This window comes from Bombus fervidus, chromosome 3 (genome assembly GCF_041682495.2).
Source record: "Bombus fervidus isolate BK054 chromosome 3, iyBomFerv1, whole genome shotgun sequence".
NCBI lineage: Eukaryota > Metazoa > Arthropoda > Insecta > Hymenoptera > Apidae > Bombus > Bombus fervidus.
The window spans coordinates 15438542-15463945 of NC_091519.1; the positions used below are offsets into that span (position 1 = coordinate 15438542).

Consider the following 25404-nt stretch of genomic DNA (forward strand, 5'->3'; position numbering starts at 1 on the left):
CGATAAAATTTCTTTTATTATTTCGTACGGGTTAGCTGCCATCACTCGCAACATCTGTCGCAAATGGAACATTATATTACGGTATCCTAAAAAAACCGACTAAAAAATAGTATTACAAATAACAATGCTACCTATCTACGCGTTTATAACATATGTATATCTATAATACAATTTGATAAGGAAATATAAAAGTCACCTGGAAATAAACAGGCTACTCTTTCGTGTTTCTGTATATCTGAGAGAAATCTCGCATGTCGTAATTCTGAATTTCTAAAAAGACACTTTGTAATAGGCACAACATTAATTACATTTTTATGTTGCCTGTCATTGTTCAGAAGCGAAGCTACGACAACTCGCAACTTTACCATGGCGATGCTTTATGACCATTTCTTTATTCGCTGTACATTTTTTAAGTATCGTGTACACTCATGGCTAGTAATAATTTGACTTTCGAAAGACTTTACATAATTTTTTTCCTCTTTTCCTTCTTTTTCTTTATCATCTTAAATATGTACATTCATTACACGATACATCATTGTGTGATACAAAATAGGGAAAGGAAATACTGTTTATCGAGGCGAGTCTGTACATCTCGAAAACAACTTCTAATATAGAATAGGAAAACAGTTTGAACGACGAGCGAATATATACGATATTTGGTTGCGAAACATCGCGTAGCTGGAATCACCAAGCTCGATCAACAATACGTTTATATACTACAATTAATCATCGTAAAATTAAATAACAAGTCTTTGTATCTGACAAAAGTCATTTCCTCATAAAAGATCGCACTTTGTTCACGCATTTATCCATAAAGTTCTTTTTTCGTTTCGGCTCGGCTCCTGTTGGAAGCGAAAGCAACGAGCCCTGCTCCCGTGATTTAGACTTGTATTCGTTCGACGAAATGCTTCCGTCAGAGTCTAACCCCGCACCACAGCTTTTCGCTTTGAGCAGTGTCGATTTATCGCTTCCCGTTACGACCAATCGTTCCTTCAATTCTGTGTTACTATCACAAGGATCAACGTTCTCTGAACTAGCCTGGGAGTCCTTCTCGTCTTCCATGCTCGAAGTCACAGACGATAACGCTGTATCTACGCTCACGAATCGATTCGGTTTCGCTGGTCGTGTTGATAAATTTTGTTCCCCTTTGTCGTTGTTCTCCTCGGAACTCGACGACTTCTGCAACTCTTTTTGCTCTACAATATTAACCGATTCCGATTTTACTTCTGCAGCTGTTTTTAATCGCTGCCTAGGAATTGGTATTGGACTTTGATTTCCATTCAACTTTGCTTTCCGATCATTAGACTTGTGAGAATGAACAGTTGGCCCTCTATCTATATTGTTTTGTGCCCCTTCTGGTACAACTTGAAAAAGACTGTTTTCTACTTTAGTATCAGAAAGTCTGTCTAAAACCTCCAGGGATATTCTGGAGTCAATCTCGCTCTCGTTGCCTGACTTTGATGATTCTCCAGTCTTCTTTTCTGGCACTATATCTTCATCTAACAAACCATCCAAGCTTCTGGACCTTGGTCTCGCCTGTGCTTCTGGCTCTCTAACAGGAGAAACCGATTTCTTCTCATCTTGATCTAACAATTCCAGCGAACGAGATCTGGTGGACGGAGAAGGGGGATGTCGTGGAGGTCTTCGTGGCACTGGACTTCCTCCAGGCTGCGTATGGGTGAACTTCAATCGCGGAGACGTAGGCGGTAAACCCATTAACCAACGGGACGGACTTGATGATTTTCTAAGCCTGCAATGAGAGTAGAAATAGTAGTGGATTCTAATTGTGTGGACTAGTAAATAAGCACAATTATTTTGATACAGTCACAAGTACAACAATCATGCAGCTCTATAGTTTTATTATTTTAAGGCACAAGATTGACATATATGAAATATTGCTTCGTTTTTCGATTATACACATATCATTGGTTCATCTTACAATGATTTCTTTAATTATTATTATATATTTAAATATAATATGAATACAAATTTTGTTGTCGTAAAGGAATCATTCTAAGATAAAACACATTGAAATATCTAGTATACTTCATGGCTATATAAACAATAAAAATTAAAATACACAATAATAATAGAAAAAAAAGCGGACTATGTAAAGAATAAGCCGATAAGACATCAATTACAACATAAATGTAAGATTAAATTTCCTCGACTGACCTAGACGTGATTGATTGTCTTTAGCGTGATTGTTAATCCTGGCTGCATAGAAATAAAAGAATTGTGTTAGAATTAATGCACTCCAAAATTTAGTGAGAGTTTAATCCTCTAGATGAATATTACTTTTGTGAAAAGGATAGATACCTGCTCGGTATGGCTGTGGGCGGGCCCTCTAGTCAATCTCGCCCTCCTGTCGAGTCTTTGTCACTGCCCCTGCTTTCATTACTGTGCATACGTTGATAGTTTGGTGGCTGTCTTATGGTTGTGTTACCCGGTGTGTTTGGCTGCGTCACGTCCTTGGGCGCGATGCTTCTTGGGATATCTGATCTGACTGGTATTTCGCCTCGCATAAACCTGGCAACCAAATTTTTATTTTTGAGAAAATCTTCCGTATATGTTCAGATCCGAGATTGCAGGAACTTCAATAAAAAAGAAGAAAGCAAATTATGTATAGTAAAGAAAATGATATTTCTAAAATATAATGATTTATTATTTCAGACACAAGGAGCTTAATTTTGTAAGCATCAGAAAGTTGGGTGTCTTTTTTTAACTTTTATGTGTTAATAAATATTTATGATTACCTTTCTAGTTTGTCTACGCAGGCATCTTGGTAATCATGGATCCATCGTACACCATTAAAATGACAAACTGCTCGCATATCTTCAGGGAGTTCTTCGGGCTCTGGCCACTGGAAGTTGTCTATGATAGGAATTATATTACATTGTGATTGTAGAGCTGCTACAATCTCCTGTAAACACCATTAATGTCATATAAGCCACTTTTCTAATAATATCAGCAAGTATACCATTTCATAAAAACAAATTGAATCAATAACTTACCCTATGAACCCAGTCTTTGCATTCACTGTCCTGTATACACCTTTCCAAAGCCTTGGGCGTCAGCACAAGGAGGAAGTGTTTCGCCTGTCTGATGCTTTGCAGCAGGTTATTGTCGAATTTGCCGGCTTCTAACCTTTCAACATCAATGAACACAGAGAAGCCTCTCAGTTGCAAGTGGACTTTCAATAAACTGGCTAACTGGGATCCATTTGATCTTCTATAACTAACAAACACGTCCAAGGATTTATCTGGTGATTCATCCTCCGAAGAACCCAACTGATTGTGCTGCATATTCTTAATAGCATCTAATATCCTCAACCTATGGATGCTATTTGCGATGCCACACTCTGTCAATAACTGATCTTCAGACAAATTCCTGATGGAGTCTTTGTCAACGCCAGCATTAAGCATACTGTATGTGTAGATTGAGAACTCCTGACCAATTGATTGCAAGAAACTATTTAAGTTCCCCGTGTCTCTACTGCTATAATCAGCCATTTTCTTTAAGTTCTGCAATTCTCTGGTAAACCTTCTCCTCCTGATACCATTTGTTAAACCAATATCTTCTTTGAGATTCTCTTCTGTCAGCTGCAACAATAAATCACCATCCACTCTACTTTCCACAAAGTTTTGTGCACATTCCGCGAATCCAATCTGCTTCACCCACTCTCTGACATCTTCGGTAGACCAGAGAGGTACCTGTTGGCTGAGTTTATGAGGAATCTCCTCCCCAATTAAACGCAATGCCTGCGCCGCGTACTTGGAAGCAATTGCATTAGGACAACTAGCCACTTTCTTTAACGGTTCAATGGCTCCTATCGCACGGAAGATCTCCGTGTTGCCCTGCTGTTTTTTGATACCAGCTTCCATACAGAAATGGAAAGCTGCCAGATTCCTAGCTTCCTCTCTTTTTGAGCTTAGTACTGGTACCAGCCTCTCAAGCCAATTTTTACTTTGACCATGTGCATGTGCTAGATTCGACTTGGCGAATTCATAGGGATTATGTGAGGTTACAAATGGTTCAACTAGATCCAGTGTACCAGACTTTAACACTGCAGCTTCTATTTCCTTATTAGCTACTAATACAGCAATCGCCAGACAAGCATAGTACTTAATGTTGTCGTCATTGTGAAAAGCTAATGGAAACAGCCACATAGGCACTTTTCTCTTGATCATAGCTTCCTGATTTTCTGCACCACCATATAGAGACAGATTGGCGAGAGCACCAGCACAGTGTCTCAACGTTTCAATGTCGTTCTTTCTACATTCGAATAGAACAGCATCTAGACCACCTAGCCTGATCACATCGCTGCAGGTCCCTTCGCTATGTTTAAACAGGTGTTCCAAGATTCCAGTGCCTACTCTCGAATGATCCACCGAATTAGCATTCTTTGTGCATACACAGGCAACGTTCACAACCTTCTCTAAACCGTGTTCCACTACGTGTGCCCTGTTCTCTGTGGTCAGACACTGTTCTAATAATCTGGCCGAAGAAAACTGCAATTCATTATCGCTGGCTATACAGTTGGACATTAACAAATCAAGACCACCTCTCGTTCTAAGGGTGTTACATAGGGTGTAACCTAATTCGTGACCATGAGTAGGTACAGCCCACGCTTTTCTAATGATTTCGTTCACTCTGTTTAATAACAACGGCGCCTTGCCACTTTTACAATCGTTGGCTTTTAGACGTTCCACGAAATTGTCTAGGAAATTAGAGTATTTGGCGATGGCTCGATCGACGTCCTGGGGATTCGATTTTGAGCATAGAAGGTCTAGATCGTCCAGAGGTAGAGAAAGAAGTTCGTCTTCAGCCGGCCTCATGCCGTTCATCAGTTGATTCACTGCACTCGCTGCGCTGATCATTGAAGATTTTGAGGTGACTCCTTTAGCGATTGTGATACTTGACTGCGAACTTGCTGCAGAAATGTGTTTCTCGTGGTTAAAGATCCCGGTTGAAGTGACCGTTTGTCTTTGTTGTTGCGCTGCCATAGCTTTCTGAAATGGAAAAGGAAAAGTTGTTTAAGAAGTTTCAAAATTGCAATGAAGTTGCGAATGCAATTTTTCTCTATTTTTCTTCTAATTCGTAAATAATAACGACGAATGTAAACCTTTTATCAAAAAGATTGTAAATATCTTTTTTCGTCATTTTTCTTATAACTTGTGGAAATTTTGAATATAGAGAGAACATAATTCGTCTTTCCTTTTTTTAAACCTTAAAAGGTAAAACAAACTCTTTAAACACGACTGAAAGAAATAGAAAGTTTTCCGAAAGTTTCAATATAGATGAATCATTCTTGGTCGTACGAATCATCAGACGCAAAGGACATCGTCGATCTTTAGAGTAAGCGTTTTAGGTTGGCGTTGAACACGCCGTAACTTGGCGTCACAGAGAATTATCACTACTGTGCCACGTCCGCTCCCCGTATTTTTATTATTTCTGTATCGCTACGTAACGCATCAAGAACGACGGAACATCCCAAACTTTTCCACTACTCTTCCTTCTCTATTATCGTTGATTAAACGCTAATCTACATCATTTTCGACTTAAGTCGATTGTTTAGAATCTACGTCAAATATCACGCTCTCTTTCTGTCATAATTATCAAATATTGGTTTAACGTGTTCTGTATCACGCGGTTTATTCAATAATCAGAAGACTTTACAGTGAAGCTTTTGGATTAGATAAAGAAAAGATACTCTCTGATATATATATATTTTCAGTTTAATTAGATACTATCAGATATATTTGCTAGATTTTTCTAGCAGATACTCTACACGATTCTACTTGTTTTCAACTGATTTAAGCTCGACGCTATTTATCCTAATCTATTTATCTCACGATTTTCGATAAAATAGTTCACCGAAAAAATTAACAAAACAGCAAAATACGACGACGATAAAGATCTGTTTCTCTTTAAGAGACTTTTCTTTAAACGATTCTCCAAATCTACGAAAAAGATCTCCAAAGTTTCAAAGCATACCACTTCCTAAGAATTATCTTGTAATGAAAGCTCTGAGAGGCCTCAAATTCTTCTGAAACGCTCGCTCATTCTTTAAGGGCCGTTTAGCGACATATCAACTTATAGGACAATTTGAATCATGCTGTTTTGTTCGGAGTATCAACATCGTTAGGATATACATAATGTAATAATAAATAAACGCCGGGCAAAACAATGTCACAGCTACGTGCAACCGACAAACAAAGACAAATTAAAATTTTCTGATACTGAACGCGATCGTAAGGTAAACAAACAGTTTTCAGTCTCAGTCTCGAGCGATTTTAATAGCGATCAATACACAGTTTTTAGCGAATCAGTTAGTACCGAGTGTCTTAGCGAATTTTCTCTGTATTTATTTATTATTTTTAAATATATTCGATGGTTTCAACATCAAGTTATCTCGTCATTTAAACCACACGATCAACCATCCTCTACAAGCGTATCGAGTCAAACCAATAATCAACACGAAGAAGATTCGAAGAAAGAATTATGAGAAAACTGAGAACAACGGCTACCAACCTCGAGTCGGGGCTACACTTCCGCAGCATAGCAGCGGATTGCATCGTCTTCCGAGACACGGTATCGAGCTACCGGTAGGGAAATCGAGAAACACTGAACGCTGACGCAAGCTGGTCACTGTTCAAATTCGCAGATCCCACTTTTCACGACGGAGATGACGGCGTATAAATTTACGAAGAACGTCAGGACGCGCCTCTAGTCTACACATGTGCCAAATAGTATAACGGAGGATAAATATATTGGCTGTTGAACGGCACAGGACTCGCGCTTTTCGAATGTTTGCTTGGTGACTGGCCAAACACAAACGATTCTACTTGATGGTGACCATCGAATATTTCGACGTTTCTTAGTATCGTGGGATATTTATTACGTGCGATTCTTTTTTAACGTTTATGTAGTACGAAATACCGAGTTCTTGGAACGGAGGAACTTTTGTGAGTAACGTTAATTTTTCTTTCTTTTTTCTTGTTTCTCTTTTAGATATTCTCTGTATCGCCTAGCACGACGATACAGTTAATGTTAACGTTTACGTTTTGAAACAGAAACACGACTACCTATAACATTGATCGATGCTTTTCGTATTACTTTAATTCTAATTAATTATATATACAACGTACTTAGGAACGTATTAATCGTATTATCGAGTTAGTTGGTCGTTGGTAATATCTGTGAATGATCTTTCTTTTTATTCCAATTTTTGAACTTCGTACGCCGAGATATGATCGTTAAGGAGTGTTGCTGTTATTTTCTGTTTTTCTTTCTCTTACTTTCTCCGAACTGAAGGAATCGCTCTGTAGCTTCATCGTGGATGCAGCCATGTTATTGCTTTCCTGGTGCGACAGGTCGCCAGCTTTTAAGCTTCTTTGTTCCTGCAACAAACAGAAGCATGGGTTTTTATTAATACTTTTACGAGCTTCTAGAGTCACGAGCAGCGTAAAATCATCTTTCAACGACCTACGTGAAGATAACGTTCCAAAACTATTTTAACAACCTACGTGAAGATAACGTTTCAAAACTATTTCAACGACGATACAAACGCTTAAAAATATCGCTAGCATTTTTCAATTTACTGCAAGATTGTTTCGAAGTGGGTAAGGAACGTGGAAAGATACTTTGAGAAAGCGTAGCCTTGAAATATTTCATCGAGTAAACAACTAAATAAAAATACGCTACAGATCTTTTACAAATTATATTATTGTCATAGTTATACATCACAGAGATATAAACCCTTACAACGAAGAGCGAAACTTAATGCTAGCAAGAAGAATAAAACCAATTTGTAATTTAGCAATTGGATTAAATTCGACCGAAAATAGCAAGTTCCACGTAATAGAGTGCATATTTGCAGAAAATCGATGCTTAAAAATACTTCTAGGAAATCCAACTAAAGCTTCGAGTTCGTGTTTGCCAAATCGTTTCGAATCGAGAGGGAACCTCCAAACATCGCGAGATCTCAGTATACAAAAACAAAAGCGTGAAACAGGTTCGGCAAAAGACGTCGGTGAGTGAAATTCCAAAAACATTCCGAGAATATTTCACATAAAGTTGCGAAACAGTATCGAGGAACTTCAAAGAATATTTCGTGTAAACGTGTCGATGATAGGGTGTAATTTTAACGGACTGAAGACACGAATATTTAATATCGAGACGCGTGTTGCAAGGAATTAGCGCGACATCGAAGATCCACTTACTGCGAGTTGGCTAATAACGACGCTAATTCGCGGACGAGATCCGATAACATCGGAACGCGAGCCACAATTGCGCCACTGTGACTTCCAAGCAGCAGCAGATTTCCATCGTTTTATCGTGACGGCGAGAGAACTCTTACTAATCGAGACGCTTCTGAGCTCTCGTCGAGTCTACTGGACGACACTTCTTTCGCGTAATTATCGTTGCGAAAACGTCTCGTTGAGACTGAGACTACATGATCCGATTCCTAGCGATGCATAGTGGGACGATAACGCAGATAAAAATTTTAATCGTGGTCTTTTTATACCTATAAATAGATTTTTTATGCATAAGAATTATGCAGATATTGATATTAATAAAATAATAATTATGTAAATTGTGGAAAATACTTTTGATAAATTCAATGGCGCAGAAATTTATAGAATGCATACCTATAATAGGTATATTAAAATATATAAAATTTTCGAAAGTGCAGGGAGTACTGGTTCTCCTTATAAAAGTATAAGATTGCATAAAAATCTGTAATATATTTCCAAGCGTTAATGTTTATGCAAATTCATATTTTCATGAATATCATTGGCGAAGTAGAAGGTAGATAGAGACTTGTTTCATCCCTTGGTAGATGCTGTAACAGGCATTTTTCTTTGGACATTTTGTGCATTTTTGCATATTTAAATCGTTTTTAATTAGGACTTAGATCGATATTATTCTTGAGTATTGTCGAATGAGAAATCGTTGCAAGCTTTTAGATTTTTTTTTTTTTTTTGCTTCAACGACAATTTCAGAAGATGAGTAAAATACTATCGTGTGGATAAATATTTTTGAATGAATGAAATTCTTTCATGAATAATTAATCAGAATGTCCAACATTCGTACATGTGTGTATTATATTTTTGTGAAAAATAAAACAGATATTTCTTTCTAGTCTTCATAAATTATTTATGAGAAGATTACTATTTTAACAACGTTATTTTGGGAACGAACCTTTAAAAAATATATAATGTTTCTCGTTCCACTGTCTGGCAATCCGAAGAGTTTCGTGTTTCTAATTATGCGTTTGTTCTTTGGAATATTCAATTTATATTACGTTTCTTCTATACGAAAGTGCGCAAGAGCGATTGGAAACCTTTCGGATCAAACATCGGTAAGCGTCGACATGAAAAACGTTCTGCAAATATTGCCCCTTGATCTTAATGCCATTTGCTATCTTTCGTCTAGATTACTAATCATACTTTCATCGAGGAAAATCAATACGCAGCTTCATCGGATAACATATCAATTCCAATAAAATCGGGAAAGTTTCCAATAAATGCAACGATTAACGTGAACCGTCCAACTTCTTAAATTTCCATCATCGTTGCGAAATATAACACAAAAATGAAGAAAGGTCCTTCGATTTAACACCAATAAGAAAAGAAAAAACACTTAGCAACCGATCACAAAAAACTAAGAAAAATTCCGAACACCGATAAATACAACGATTGACGTAAATTTTCGGCCTGCGTCAGCATCAGCAGACATAAAACAAAATAGAAAAATTCTTCAACTTAACAACACCAATCTGTCAAGACGCACTTAACAATTATTATACACTAAAAAAAAAAAAAAAAAAAAAAAAATTCAAAAAAAATTGAAGTACCAATAAATATGAAATTGAAACGATGGTCAAGCGTCGAAGAAACGCTGTCCAACGAGCATCGAGGCGGAAAACCTCGGGGACGAGCTTCCGCGACACAGTTCCATAACAGTCTGGTCCGTCGAAAGCTCATCGGCCGCGGCTCGACCACTCCGCGCGCGCTCCGGCTTCTGACGTATTTCTCTAAATATAATCCGAGCGTATCGTCACGAGGCCGGCCAGCGTCGTTCTCCGTGTTTCGTTCGTCCCTGCCACCTTACGCGCGAACACGAGTCCCCACGTGCCACCATCGTCTTATCATTTGTTTCTTGGACTTTAAAGCGCCATTTCACCGAGAAATCGCCAATAATTAATAATTAGTCGCATTTGAAAGATTTTCTCCAAGTGGAATTGTAATTTCTGACGGTTTTCGATCAGCGTTTAATGATTCAAGGGTTGAACGACGGATATTTAATGAATTTTTGGTAAATACGACGTATTACGATAAGAGAGCGAGCGGAGGAGAAATTTCGATGATTCTTAAATATATCATACGATATTATACGATCGTTTCGATTCTTACGAAATAGCAACGTAGCTTGCGATGATTTTGGATCGCTGTAAAGCAAATAATTGCACACGGTCATCGTTAAAAATTACTCTGGAGAAGATTCGTTTGGTTCTTCCGATCTTTAGAAGATTCTCTCGAAATAGCACCATAATTTGTTACTTTTATTTGAATTGGTGTAAAGAGCCGTGACTTAATCGAATGGCGGATACAGTGAATTACAACGTAATATTTAGTCGAACAATGATTACGTACAATTCTTTTGTGCAAGTTTCAATTAATGTGAACGGATATGTAGATACATTGCTAGGGTAAAAACGAGGATACGAAGATCGTGACGCTTGAATGAGTAAGTCGAGTGAATAAGTTGGTTATAACAATAGAATTATTGATAAGCAGTGAGATAATAAATCGTGGACTTGTTTATCGACTCATAAATAACTTGTAAATTCAGAAACGCGACGTTCTCTCTTTTTATAACCCAAGATGTAGTCGGTCACGACTTGGCATAGGAGGGTTGTGGTGAACAAATTTGCACGTCTCTCTTTATCGCTTTCTACCGTTGGATCGTATCGTTGAATTTGCCGAAGCCGATCATCCGAGTGGACAATTTTTCGCGCTTCGTTAAAAATCACGAGGTTTCTGTTATATTCAGCGAACTCGCTGAATTAGAATAGCCGCGCGCGGGTAAACAAATTCGACAAATTTAAATGTTCTCGTCCGGCCATCCGCCTGCAGATATTTCCACGATCGTTTACGTCAGCTACACGCGACTTTCAAATAGCTGGCTCGAGTGAAAATAAATGCCACTTGGTTCACCGAAACATTCATCGACCATCGTTGAATTATGGTGGTCGGATTAAGTTGGAAATTTACAGTTGTGTACTTGGTATCGTGTTGATTTGATAAAGCGAGGAAGAGATACATATTGTATCTTCGAAGGAAATAATGGAAAGATTCGCACGAAAGTTTATGAGACTTTGTAATCGAAATTAAGTTGAAAATTCAATAGCGATAAATACGCAGATTTTATAAATATCGAATGTAACGGGTGCAAGATGAGTTAGAAAACGAAGAAAAAGATAGCGGTTTTAGGTTGGAAGAAAATGTTGGAAACATACGTAGAATAAGGAACGTGTCATTTCGCGTGATTCTTCAATGCTAAGTGTGATAACTATACTTTTTTTTCAGAGATACGCAAATCAATATAAGGTAAGATTAGATACTAAAATGATCAGAAAATTTACTTGGTTATCGACTAAGAAAAAGATGTTTGTCATCCTTAATCTTATCAAGAATAATATCAAGAATAATATTAAGAATAATACGTAAGACCGAAGTGATCGAACGTCATCAAAGGAAAGCATCCATTACGCGGAATTATATCAACGAATTGCCAAAGAGAAATCTCTTACATATCATCAAAATTCGTTTATTTAATTCGTATCACGAAAGATTCCCTCGGATCTTGTCGATAAATCACGCTCTTCTTACGAACATCGATCCAACACCTGCGTTCCTTTATCAACGACGATGCAAAACGATTTTTGTGTTCTCTCAGTCGGATCTCGATTATCCGTCAATCTCCTAGCTTTATTACTTTAATCAACAAATTCCTAAATTTCTGATTTCCCAGTCCAATAATCTACTCAGTTCTATACAGTGTTGCGCAAAGCGTACGCATAACGCTTCGATGGAATTCTCGAATTGTTAATCTCCATTGGAAGAACAAGTTCCAATACGCTGGAAAAATATAAACGTAAAAATTACAATAAACTCACCACTGATCATCTTGCACGAAAGTTCCAACGCACAAGGAAGGAATTTACCACCGACGATAAAGCACACACAGTCACTTACCACGTGTTCTCGATCGAACACTTTTCGATGCATGACGCCGCGATGCACTGGCCACGGTGCGCTCATCTCTACTGGAGTACATATTATACTCTAAGATACCACGAATTTTTTATCCTTCTTAACTCACTAACACTCTGTTCATGGAATTCAAACTGTATAACAAACTACACGACTAACGTGACTCACAATCAGATCGAATTTTAATCATCGAATCGATAAGATAAACCTCGATATCACCTTCTCTGATAATACGATCGTCTATTCCTCTTTTTCATCCCTCTTCCCTCCCGCCCAAAAAATATAACGATATTAAAAGTAATATCGAATCACAGCGAATCAAAGCGACTACCGACAGGTTCGATAGAGTCGTCGCGACGCTCAGCGACCAGACTAAGCAACGAGAGACATCCACGAGCGTTCGATTTCGTTCAGAATCTCTACTGCACCGTGGCCAAACACGAGCACGAGTGAGCCCGGATTTTTCGTTGCGATCCCGTGGCGTTGTTTCTATTTTTCCACGACTAAAAATAACGGTTGTATCACTCGTACCGATGCATGGATTGTCGCGAATTTTCGGATACCTGCACGGCCAACGTTGCGCAATAGTTCAAACAGACGCTTCCGCGATGTAAAGAATGGCCGACGAGAGACCGTGATGACGAGGGAAACCAAATTAGCGTCATTCGTTCACTTTAGTTCGTTGTTTTCGTTGGATTTGGTTTTCCCATTTGATTGGGTTGAAGAAAGATCGAAGATTGCGCTTGGAATATTGTAAATTCATCCAGAGACGGGATTTAATAATATTGATTTTGGAATATTAAGGTAGACGTTGACTGTAGTGTGTTGTGGATCGATTACACCTACACTTTCGTACTATATTCTCGTTTATACATGTATATTACACTGCATCGGTTTCAAATTTCGTCATAAACAATAAAGTAACGTACATTGGAAGACAACGAATACTTTGTCATAGACTGTCTCGCGTGCCAACGATACGACAGGTTTTCTTTGTTAACAAGAGCTTATTAACGCGTTGTTATTTCGACGGATGTGCTTATAAATAATCTAATCCTGCGTGTGACACTGTAGTCGTGCAACATTTCTGTTATTAACGCAATTGCCAAATACATAGAAAGTTCGAATATCTGAATTTCGCATTGACATGGAATTATATTTTTCGAATGACGCATTTCGATTTTTCGGATACTGGTATTTTCAAATCGTACAATTTTTGAACGTCATAATCTTTGGAGTTCCACTTTTTTCAAAAATTAATTCTCCTGGAATATTTCGCAATGTCGTTTTAAAATCATTCAAGTAAATTCTTCGAGTAAGCGAGCATTTCTCTTTATCCGTCCGATAACATTATCGACATTTTTTCAAATCAGAAAAACAAGATCGTGTCTTCTCTGAATAGAGAAACGACGAGAGCGTAAGAACCAGAAGGAAGCTCGGTAAAAATTGCTTTCATGAATCATTATCGGTTGGGTACACGATAACGTTATCGGTCTCTTTCTATAAATAAAATTGTATTGCATTGGACAGACGACAATAATTAATTATTGCGACAATATCAACGATGCTTTAATACCGCGATCGATTTTTGCGTAATCGTTTCGCCATAATCCTTTGCTTCTTCATATTTTTCTCGGACTTTAATTACTAAGATTCTTTCTCTGATTAATTTCCTAAATACGCTACAATTTATCTAGTCTACGGATTATAGCTCATTTATGGAAAATTTAAGCGTTAACCTTCGTCTATTCTATAACATAAGCGTTGATAGTTTATAGATTTTCTCTTTATTTCGATACTTTATACAGAAATTTGTAACACAGTCGACGGGTTCTCTAATTTCGTTCATTCTTCGATTGCTCTTTTTATCGCGGAGTTAAACTTTCCTAAAATACTAAAATAATGAAACGATAAGAAAAATTTGTAATTTATGGCACCTTACATAGATATATTTCAAAATAAACTCTCGAAGTCCTGTCATTTTGTATCTATAAATAGAAATAGATAGAATTTTTGAGCTATGCAAATCGGAGGGTCAAACGTGCAAAAATGTAATATGCAAAAATATATAAAATATCCAAACTGCTATATAAATATTATTCGCTAGAATATTTAACAAGTGAAATTAATCTCCGATTAGATTCTGCCTTTTTGTTTTCATGAGAATATAAATTTCCATAAATATCCGCGGTCTAGCGATAATAAATCGATATCGATCGAAGGAAAATGAGTCTTCCGGTCGAGAGAGGTTTTCGGAGGCCTTGAACGTGTCCTTGAGAAACATTAGAGGAGATGCTGGCAATTTACCCGAGACAAGTTTCGCGGTCGAGCTCTATTTCGGTTGTGCGGAGATATCGGTGACATCCACGTTTCTCGTTGGCACCGATTCCCGAAAATCCGACCGAAAATTTGAGGGCTGATCTCACTGTATGAGTGTTCATCACTGAATGAACCGCGCTATGAAAAACAAGTACAAAGACACGATGTTGCGCAACGAAATAAATCGTTCTTGGACCCCCGCGAAATACTTGGCACCATTCAGAATATCATTTAAAACACAATACGTCGTAGTGACGTTTAAACAACTTTGTTTCTTACAGAAGTCTTTACCGTGTTGTAGACAGATTTTCAAGTACGTAACGTTGCTAGGCGACGAATGTTTCACAAAAGACAAGCAGATTCACTCATGGAGAAGATACCACGACGTAATAATTTCATATAAAGATACATATCTTTACGTTACATATTCGTTGAATGATCGTCGTACGATTTTATCGTTTACCAAGTTTCTTTCTTCGTGTATGTAAACTTAACAGTCCCTTTCTTGAAAACTAGCTACGAGAATAGCTAAAGAAACGATCAATTCTCATGACATCATAGCCGAAGTGAAATCACCGCGTTATAGATCGAATTGAAATACTTTAATCGTACCATTCTCGGGGATTTAATAGCAAAACTTTCGTTCGCCATGATTCTTTCCCGTCCTGTGCCGCTTTTGGGCCTCAAAACAGGGAAATATCTCCGTGTTAAGCTCGACAACTGCTGCCCCATCGACACACGCGAACCGACCTCTAACAGTGCCAGCAACTAACTGCCTTGCCCTCGGGAAAACGCCGATCGATCGTTCGAGCTGTTTGTTCCGCGTTTATTCCGTTTGAACCGCGTTCACCCTCGTGAGTCGAGGGGAAATTTCATCTCCATGGAAACATCTCTGCGCGTGGGAGAAATTCGTCTGTTTAGAAATCAAGGACGACGTTTGAGAAATCAAGAGTTCTTTTTTCAAAAAAAAGATCCAGTTAATTTAGTCTATTTCTAATATTTCACGCGAAGAGCAAAAATGTAAAAGTTTCTTGCAGATGTTTGATGTTTAGAAGCGTACAGATTTTTCTATTGGAAATTAGTATTTTTTCAAATTGAATTCATTTTCAAATTTCAAATTCTTTTTTGATCAAACTTAAATTTCGTTTCGAATGAAAATACATTTGAGAATCGAAGTTACCGAAGCTACAGTCTCTGCAAATTCGAGAACAGTTGATTTCTTTAGTATTTTCCATAAGAATATTATCCATAAGAATATCGATCAAGATATTCAATCTTGTAACAAACTCCAAATTTCTCTCTTTCAATCTCAAAATTCTCCCAGCTGATAGCTATGATTCATTCTATCGAATCCACATGCGTAACAGGACACGTGCATCCAGTGATTCATCTGAAAATGCAACCACACGTAATGATCTCTAAACGTGTTTGCCAACAACTGCGATTACTTTGAATGCAATTTTTGGAACCATCCAACGGTCGATCGGTAATAAAACTTTCTTGTATCGAAACGTCTGAATAATTCAATTTCCAGAAGCTGCGTGGCTACTTGAACTACTTCTAAGAAACATTCTCGAGTTCCAAAACTGTACTCCCTATTTTAAATATTGCCTCATAGCCTAAAGCTCTGAAAAATGATCCTTGTCCATGCCTGTCTTCTTCCAGGAAAACATATACATTTTTGATACGTTTCGTTTCACTGTTCCGACTATTAGAACGTATTACCATTTAAAAGATCGATAAATTACGCAGAGGTAGTTTCTATGACGGACTCCTCGATTTGTCACGAAAAACCACGCTAACACGAACAAATTTTTAGAAACCGATCGATCGAGAAGACGCGTGTTAACAGAGTAGATTTATAGCGAAAAGAACCTTGGACAGGTCAAGGCTTGCGTAAAGACACGCGATTTCGAGGGAACGGCACACGGCAACCAGGGAAAATCCATTGTCTTAAGGGTAGACACGCGAACGTTCCATTAAATTGTGGAAGAGGCTTCCACGTGCGATAAATTCGAAGTGTGGCTATTTCGAGGATGCTCCCGTCCGCGTTTCGCGACAATTGTTTACTTTAACATTGTTTGGTAGATGGTGTCGAGGATTCTACATTCTACGAGAACGTATTACAACGTCGAGTAGATCGGGGTACGGATTTATACAGTTGATTTATGTCTGGTGATCTAGGTTGGTAGCAGAGCTGAAGTAACTGGTAATATTGAGTGGGATAAACAACTACAGAAACTTCTTTTGTTTCATTATCATTAACTGTTTTACTGCCAAAATCTACGTTAGCGATTTATAACTTCATCTACTTATTATTAACAAAACCATAATCTAACAATTTAAGAAAATAATGTATCTGCAGTTAATATGGTATCCTGTAACGAAAAATGTACAATATATTGTAAGGGATTGTTCATTTTGCTACAATGACAGTCGAATTGTCACAATATTAAAAAGAAAGATTGGTCCAACCTGTCCTATATTTGAAAAAGGATCGACCTAATCTAACCCTAACTTGCAAAGAAAGATCAACCTAACCTAACTCTACCTTTCAGAGGAAGATCAACCTAACCTAACCCCACCTTCCAAGAAAGAGATAAACCTAACCTAATTGTACATTGCAAGAGGGAAAAGACAGAAAGAGAAAGTGAGGAAGAGACGAAACAGGACGTAGAATTGCCATCGATAAATTGAGATAGCAACACAACATCGTGCATCGTGGTAGCAGTCAATGGCTCTGTGTCAAAAATTCCCTAGCTGACTCAAAAGCTACGTGGCCTGGTGAAAAACGCTGGTTAAATTTAGCGCATGGACGTTGCGTAAATAGACGAGTATCCGGTGAAAACGAGTTACGTTGTTCGCATAATCGACAACGAGGCCCTGTGATCCGCGGTCTATCCGAGTTCGACGATTTTCACCGGACAAATAACCCCATTCCACAAACCTACATACTTTCAACGCGTTCTTAGAACATACTTCGACATTGCACACCACGTAGGAAGAAGTTGAGACGAGGATGAATATATAATAACGACAGTTGTTGACCGATTCAAGATAAGCTATCGGTGTTTCTCGAAAATCGGCCATATATATAGAATCGAGTGATTATAAAAATATTCCACGCTTGTTACTATTATTTTCAATGAAACACTTTGTAATTGGGCAGTTGTTTATTAGATCGAATCTTCTTGATTATTTCTGTTTGATGATACCGAAATAGAAGCTCGGATAATAATGTTTGATGTTGTTTGATAATTAATTAAAAAGATTAGATAATTCGGTTGATGTTTTGTCGCCAGAGGACAAAAAGAAACGCGATTAGGAGATTAATTTATTAGAAGAAAATTATCTTAGTTTAGTATACCTAAAACGATTTCTTGTTAAAATACTCTCAGATTATTGTCAATAGAAATGATTACAAGCGCAGGAAGATACGACAGAACGGTAATTTCCAAAATGTAAATTCCCAATTCTCTAAAAATTCCATCATTTCTTTCTTCTGACCTAATTTAGTTTCTATCTTTCTTAGTCGAGCAACCCCAAAGCCAACATCGTTAGAAGGAAAAGATCGCTAAGAAACGCTTTATTAATTCCGTGAGAAGATCATTTTTCGAATCATAATCAGATGGATAGTTGAATCTTCTTCCAGATTTCGTTCGTCGTGACGCGTGTGCCGAAGTTCCAACGAAGCAGTAATGGCTCAGCGTTTCCCCGAACATCGGAGATGTTTAAGAAAATGTTTATGCGTCGATCGCGTGAGAACAGTCGGTGTTCGAACGCGAGAGATCATCAGCAAGGAGAAGCGATCGTGTCAACGACCCAAGGGAAGGCAAGTTCCTCTCTGCTAGCTCGGTCAGTTTCGTGCCAAACTATTGTACGCGAGTTGAGTTTAGACCGCACCCAGTGCAACGCCTTCCGGTGGATCGTCCGGAACCAACCGATATCGCGATACTTGCTTTCCAACGATATTCGTGGCGGTAACAATAGACGAAAGATACTTACAGCGAGTTTGGGGAAAATAGGTTTCACTTCGTGTGAATAAATTCTAAATCTTATTGGACACAGATTGCTCCAAGTGTTCTGCTATCTATAGACGTTACAATTCACTCTTTGTGAATGGATTATTTATTTTTTGATCCTGCAACTGCAAGCTCTATTCATTTTCGTTTCAGATATTTCGAAGCAACGGCAGTTCTTTGTTATTCGTACATTGTGCGCTCTCTTGCATAATCATTTCTAGCGAATCGTTACAACGTATCATTAACGAATCGAAGAATCGTAAGAGCAAACTCCTCTTTCTCAATTTTATAACTTCCTATCAATAGGATAGTTTGGTTGTCGAATTTCATTTGTTCTGTTACCAAACTTGTGATCATTACTATTGCGTATTCATATTTCATATTAAAATTGTCTTACTTTCGTAGCGCAAAGTTCGCCAACATACTAAGAAAGCAATTATACATATCTATTGGGTTGTCCGAAAAGTTTCTTTCGTTTTATGAGAAAATAATAGACGCACAATGTTTTTTGTTTTATATTATTTTGTCGAATTACGTACGATCCATTTTATTCTGTCGGGATAAACACCGCGACATTTCACAGACTTGCTTTCACCTTTGTACGAAGATGCACTGTTGTAAAAAATACGTTTGCGAAAGAAAGACACTTTTCGGACAATCTAATATATAACACTGCAGGGTTAAGAGTAAAATACATCACATTTCTAGACTTCAATTCTGAAATTCCCAGATCTCAATCGTAGACCTCGCAAGAGATAAAGAATTTTTATTGAAATTCTACAGCTAGCTCCTAAAGCTCGCGTTTAACGAATAAATTCATTCTTACATATCTGGCTATTCTGGCTCTCGCTATGCGGCACCCTATTACGATGATTTATCACGATCTTCACGGTAAGTTAAGAGGTTCTAACGTATGTGAAATACGCGAGAGTTTATCAAATTGTCAGAGACAATTTTATGGTAAACTCACCCTTGCAGCGGCGACGCTCTTCTCAGCGGAGACGCCATCGAGTTCGACGCGCGCCCTGGCCGCCGTCGCGGCGCTTTGCTCCTTGTACGAGACGTCGCCAGCTTGTAAAGCTCTCATCTCGGCGCTATTTGCCGTCGCCTTTTCAGCGCTAAAGCCGTCCGTGACAACCTGCAATTCAAACGAATCGAAGATTAATAAATGTCCACGTTACAGTAAGATTGGTTAATTTTTTACTCGCCCAACCTTCGACATCTTGTAACGTAACTTTCATCTTTGCACAGAATGATCAAATTTGTACGTTATGAGAGGTGTCATTAGCCTTTCGTATAACAACGAAAGAATGAGAAAATGTCGTGTATTCTATGGTCCGGCAAGAGAAACTATCAAAAACGAGAAAATGATTCGAACAACCCTATGGTAGGGTGATTTGACTCAACGAGGAGGTATCACACGGTTGCTAAGAGAAACGCAGAATTTGTGGAATAAAGCGAAACATTGCCTAGAGATGGAAACTGTGTCCAAAATCGCGCCAAATGGCATTGGCGCAAGTTGTCTGGTTCTACGGAGATTTACACTCAATGGACAGGCACAAGTCTAATTTTGATAAATGGCATTGGTATCCGTCGTCTGGTTCTAAGGAGATTTAGATCCAATAAACAGACGTACGTAGGATTTCTTCGTCCAAAAGATTTTCCAGGTTTATTTTCAAAATAAAAACTCACTTGAAAAATATTCACGCGTGAAATTTTACTCAGGGCGTAAATGATTTAGAAAGTTTAATAAGATGGAAGAGATTAATGAAGGATCGTTAATTTTTCGACGATATTATCCTTATTAAGTTTGCGAAAGAGGGTGGAAACACCGACCTTGGCATGACGGAAGTGAAGTTAAAAATATAATTCAAGCGGAAAAAGTTCAGCTCCTGAGGGAATAAGACGTGACATTCGTCGATTAAAAATATGCGACACGAAATAAAAATACACGACTATCATTCTACGTGTAAAATATATTATGAAAAATGAAATGTCAGGACAAATAAACGGATCTTGGATGATAATACCATATCCCGAGATGTAAACAGCGAATAGATACGTCACTGATAGCTTGGCTAGAGGAGTTACCTAGAGATAGACTCGAAGTCCTTGACCTAGACTACCTAGAGGAAACCGCACCTTCGGCCAAACATTGCGCAGCATCGCAATCTCCACGAGACATCGATTATTTCACGCGCAATTTCGAACAGAAAATGATTCGATTCCAAAACTAAGCTTTCATCGATAAATTGTCACAATTAGAGTTTCTAAGACTTTTAAGCTTATAATAAAATGATCACGAGACTTGGCGAGATTTAGAATGTATTATATTATATTATATGTATTGCACCGTATTGCACTATATTTCATAACTTTGAAAAAATTCTTCAATCGATAAAATATAATTTATTGTAATACTATACATCGTTTAGGTCTTTCTCCTTGTTTCCTTTTTAAGTTTTTAAGCTCTGTATCGATTAGCGTTTAAAAAAATGAAAGATAAATCGAATGTCTAGATAAGATCGTTTTTTATAACAAGTACGAAGACACAGTACAAATTGTTCGTTGTAGGATTTCGCTTTGTTCTTACGTAACACGTGAATTGTAATTTTGTGTCTTACGTTACTGACGGTAAACTGTAAACCGAGTACTTTCGATTCTTCAACTGCCATACTATAACTTCCAAACTGCTCTGTGTAACACAAATCAACACACGCAGCATGGCACTCCACTTCATTGAAAATCCCAAAGAAAGCCAAATTTTTACCCAAATTACTTTCCCTATTTTTAGTCATCAAAATATTGCTTCTTTATCTCTCACCAATCTAATCTACAAAACAAAAGTACCAAACATCTGAATCGCTATCTCTATTTTCCCATTTGATATTCAAATCACGTCCTCGCACAATTGAACCAATATTATTAATGAAATTTCACAAGCCACAAATTACAAATGATCAGCAATACTAATAAATAAGCTTGGCAATACAATAAAACAGGTGTGGCTGTACACGTGAATGTTACAAATTAATCAATTCTACTTGACATATAATTGCACAATTGAAGGAGACAGGATCAAACTTGTAATTTGTGACTGTTACTAATATTATCGTATGCTAAATTATTATTATTATTATTGCTATACAAGAGAGCTATTCGCTATCCTCAATCTAATTTGTAAAACGAGAATACCAAACATCTTACCTTCGTCTTGGAAGCACTTGTCATCTTTTTCTGTTCGAATTTCATCGTCTCCTGTCCAGCAGGTAGGTTCGTCATATTCGAAATGTTCGACATGCTGATCGGTGGACTCATATTGTGAAGATTATTCAGTGAGTTCAGAGAGCTCAATTGCGAGGGTGAACCTCCTGTTAACGTAACTGTTCCCGTGGCGGGTGGTGGAGTGTCTGGATCCGGAAACGTCACCAATGGCTCCGTCAAGTCACCCTCCTCCGTCCCGTTTCCATCTCTGTGAAAAATACAAAACTGGATTTTATAAGGATTACGAGCGGATTTTCGCGCGTTTCGTGTTTGCGCGATGCGAGGAACGCGAGAGAAGCTTTGAAAATAATCGCTTAGCACGCGGCTAAAACGGGAATTTGCCGGTTATAAATAACGCGGTGGACGTGACTTTGCTGATTACGAGAGAGAAATCGAGTCTAGTCGCAGAGACTCTTCAATTCAGGTTTCGATCATTGCACGTTCCAATTTTGCACGACAATTTAATAGAAATCTAATCCTGTACGGAGGATTCGTTAAATTTTGTACGACAATTTGTTTGAAGATATTTGACAGTTCAGTGGTATTCTTGATAAGCTGTCAATTTAAGATTTCTGCTAGACACTCTATGGCACGAAAAATTGCTATTATTTCATTTACGTTGATTTGATAAGATTGATTTTTTTTGCAAATTTTCTTGAATGTACTTTTAATTCCCAATCAACTACAATAAATCGTTTTTTAATCTCGAGTTTTATATAAAATCTTAACATCGCTTATATCAACGATTTTATCTGTCCTCAACATTACAAATGTCAAGAAATGTATCGCGGAACTTGCTCTAAGCGAAAATTCGAAATTCACAACTCTCACTGCTTCTACTATTACAAAGTAAACTTTTATAACTATCGTACCAATATTAAACACGAATAACAAATTATCAAAATAATAACATAGCGTATACAAGATGATCGATCATCATAAGTCAATGAAACAATTTACTAAATACATAAACGAACCTAAAACGAATTATAAAGAGTAATAATAATTTAAAGGACCTACCTATCCACCAGGTTCTCCATGCTGTTTCGCAATCGTTGTGAAAAGTTCGTGGAAATATTGTTCTTCATTTCGGATATGCCGCGTTGAAGTTCTCTCAGGTCGCTCTTCATGGAGCTTGCTTTCATCTCACTCGATGAAGACGAGGTAAGAATCCTCTGCGAGGATTTGGCCACCCTGCTCGAACTGCTGCTGCTGCTCTGGCTCTGGTTCGTCGTCAGCATCTGCCGAGTCAAAAGCCGTTTACGTTCTATTTAAAATCCACGTGAGATGACTCACTCTCGCCTATTCGTCTCAGGCTCTTCCTCTCTCACTCTCATTCTCTCTCTCTTTTTTGTAACCGCTCTCTCAAAGCACACCTTTGGTCTCTGTTTTTCACGCGAATCGTCCCAGTCACTTTTCACAGATTTTTCGTTCTTGTTAAGCTGTTTGGACCCAATCCATGACATTTTCACGGTTATTGTGCGTGTATTGCGAAAACCTAGGTTTCTCGATAAATTACGTAATTTCGGTGATCCGATTTGTTTCGGGGAAATTAGATGACAGTGTTTTAGGGAAGGTAGATCAGAACTTACGTTCAGTTTGTGTATTTGAAATTTTACAAAGAGCATACTTTAAATAGAAATCTTACGCGGAGAAAAATGTTAAGCACTCGATGACATAAAAGATCACACGGCGCGACGAAAGATTCGATTATCGAACTGTTCTCGTTATCGGATGGTAGAAAAGTCTACCGAGTAATTGAAGGTATAAACTATCGAAGTGAAATGTCATGTCAAACAACAGAGGCGGTCTTTTAAATTGCTTTTAAATTAGAGAAACTTTATGTGAGACTTGATACTCCGTAATCAGTTGCATATATCGGTATTCTACTTCTGGCACACCCTGTATATCAGACATTCGAACGCAGCGGATTATTTCCAGTGAAATCAAACTCCGAATAATTCATTTGCCGTGGCAACGATCGATTCGATGGTTATTCCAAACAAACCGTGTAAATTTATTTTCTAAATACTCTACGAAACTCTAATATTCAACAGATTCTCAGAACATTCCTAGGAACGTTCGTTAGAAGACGAGTAAATTCAACGTCCCGAGGAAGAAGAGAGATTATGAAGCGGTTATGAAGAGATTATGAATCCTTGAGAATGATATCCTTGAGGATCGCAGGCTTGCAAGTCGTATGTTTAGTTTCAGTTGGGTTAAAAAAAAAAATTCACGTGGGCAAGAATTACGTAAAGCGAGAAGGATGCATAAGATCGGTGATTATGTGAATATTTCTTTACAGACGAAGAATTCTGGCTAAAGAGAGATAAGAAAGATCGGTTTTTAATTCGAGTGTCTGGGAACTGTACGTACGATGCTGATGATCGTGATCAAAGTTTTTAAAGATTCGAGTTTTGAGAAGCATAGCGATACTTGATACGTGATAACGATGCAAATGTTATGAAAATATAGAGTTCAGAATAAAATTGTTTAGAATTGAATTTTAAATCGATGAATCTTTGTATCATTTGATCGCTTGGGTGTGAATTTTCGTATTGAGAATTGTGAACATTTAAATGCTTGAAATCTGGTTCGTCTCTTAATGAATTCTCGGTAAATAAGCCACTAGTTCTCAGTCATAATCTGAACTTCAATTTTTTTTTTTTTTTTTATTCACGCATCTAATCACTGTATCGATCCAATTAGTAATTACCAATCATCGATACAAAGAATGTAAGAAACTCTCAAATAATTACCTACTCAACAGGCTGCATCAAAAACGGTCTAATTATGATTAAGCGACGATCATTACTTTCGTGTAACTGACTCATCGATGCAGATAGGCTATCAAATAAAAGAAGCTATTTAAATTCTCGATAAATCACTGCACTTTCAAGAACGCTGCCTCGAAACAAAATACGCTGATGAGTATCGAGAGCTTACTGACATGAAAATCCATTAAGGATGGAATCGAAGCGTAATTAAAAGAGAATGTTTCGATGATAAGGGTATCAGTGGGCGGTACTGAAACACGTGGACTCTGTATCATTGCACAATCGGTCGATTTCGACCAACGAATCGCGTTTCTAGATCTTTATATTAGAACTTCTTAATAAAATAAATAACCTAGGCTCTCCCTTACTTTCAATCGAATTTTCATCTTATTCCAAATTTTCTTCGCGATCTTTTAGTCGATCTTCTTGCTTCTTAAGCTTCTACCGAGGATCAGAGTCACGTGATTGAAAAGAAATACGTGACCGAAATTATGCGAGGGTTCAACGTTTTCCACGTGCACCAATTGGTGCCAAGAGGATTTTGCTTATTGCAACTAACACAGACAACAACTATAGACGATTCTATCTTAGTACAATTACATATATATAATTTTAGTGCCCATAAAAAGCGAAGATATAAATAGTTTCAACGAGAACGTGTAGGTAATTCTGTTTCAAGAAATCACGATATCCCGTGACCGAAATAAACAGAAAATAACAGGATTTGAAAGTAGGCGC

General features: G+C 37.7%; 1 protein-coding gene across 8 annotated transcripts in view; it reads right to left on the bottom strand.

Moving 5' to 3' along the window:
* Positions 1-1581: 1581 nt before the first annotated feature.
* Positions 1582-25404, bottom strand: part of Sarm (sterile alpha and armadillo motif) — a 135904-nt gene continuing 112081 nt past the window's right edge. For 7 of the 8 annotated variants that reach the window (XM_072000437.1, XM_072000435.1, XM_072000436.1 and 4 more), the window contains 8 exons: positions 22910-23130; positions 21833-22097; positions 19596-19763; positions 7302-7403; positions 3015-5012; positions 2757-2923; positions 2320-2529; positions 1582-1750 (listed from right to left, as the gene is read on the bottom strand). In XM_072000437.1, the coding sequence (XP_071856538.1) occupies positions 2352-2529; positions 2757-2923; positions 3015-5012; positions 7302-7403; positions 19596-19763; positions 21833-22097; positions 22910-23130 (3099 nt within the window). In that variant the 3' untranslated portion in view covers positions 1582-1750; positions 2320-2351. Of the gene's footprint in view, positions 1751-2175; positions 2218-2319; positions 2530-2756; positions 2924-3014; positions 5013-7301; positions 7404-19595; positions 19764-21832; positions 22098-22909; positions 23131-25404 lie in introns of all 8 variants that reach the window. The other variant, XR_011799487.1, reaches the window with a different exon arrangement.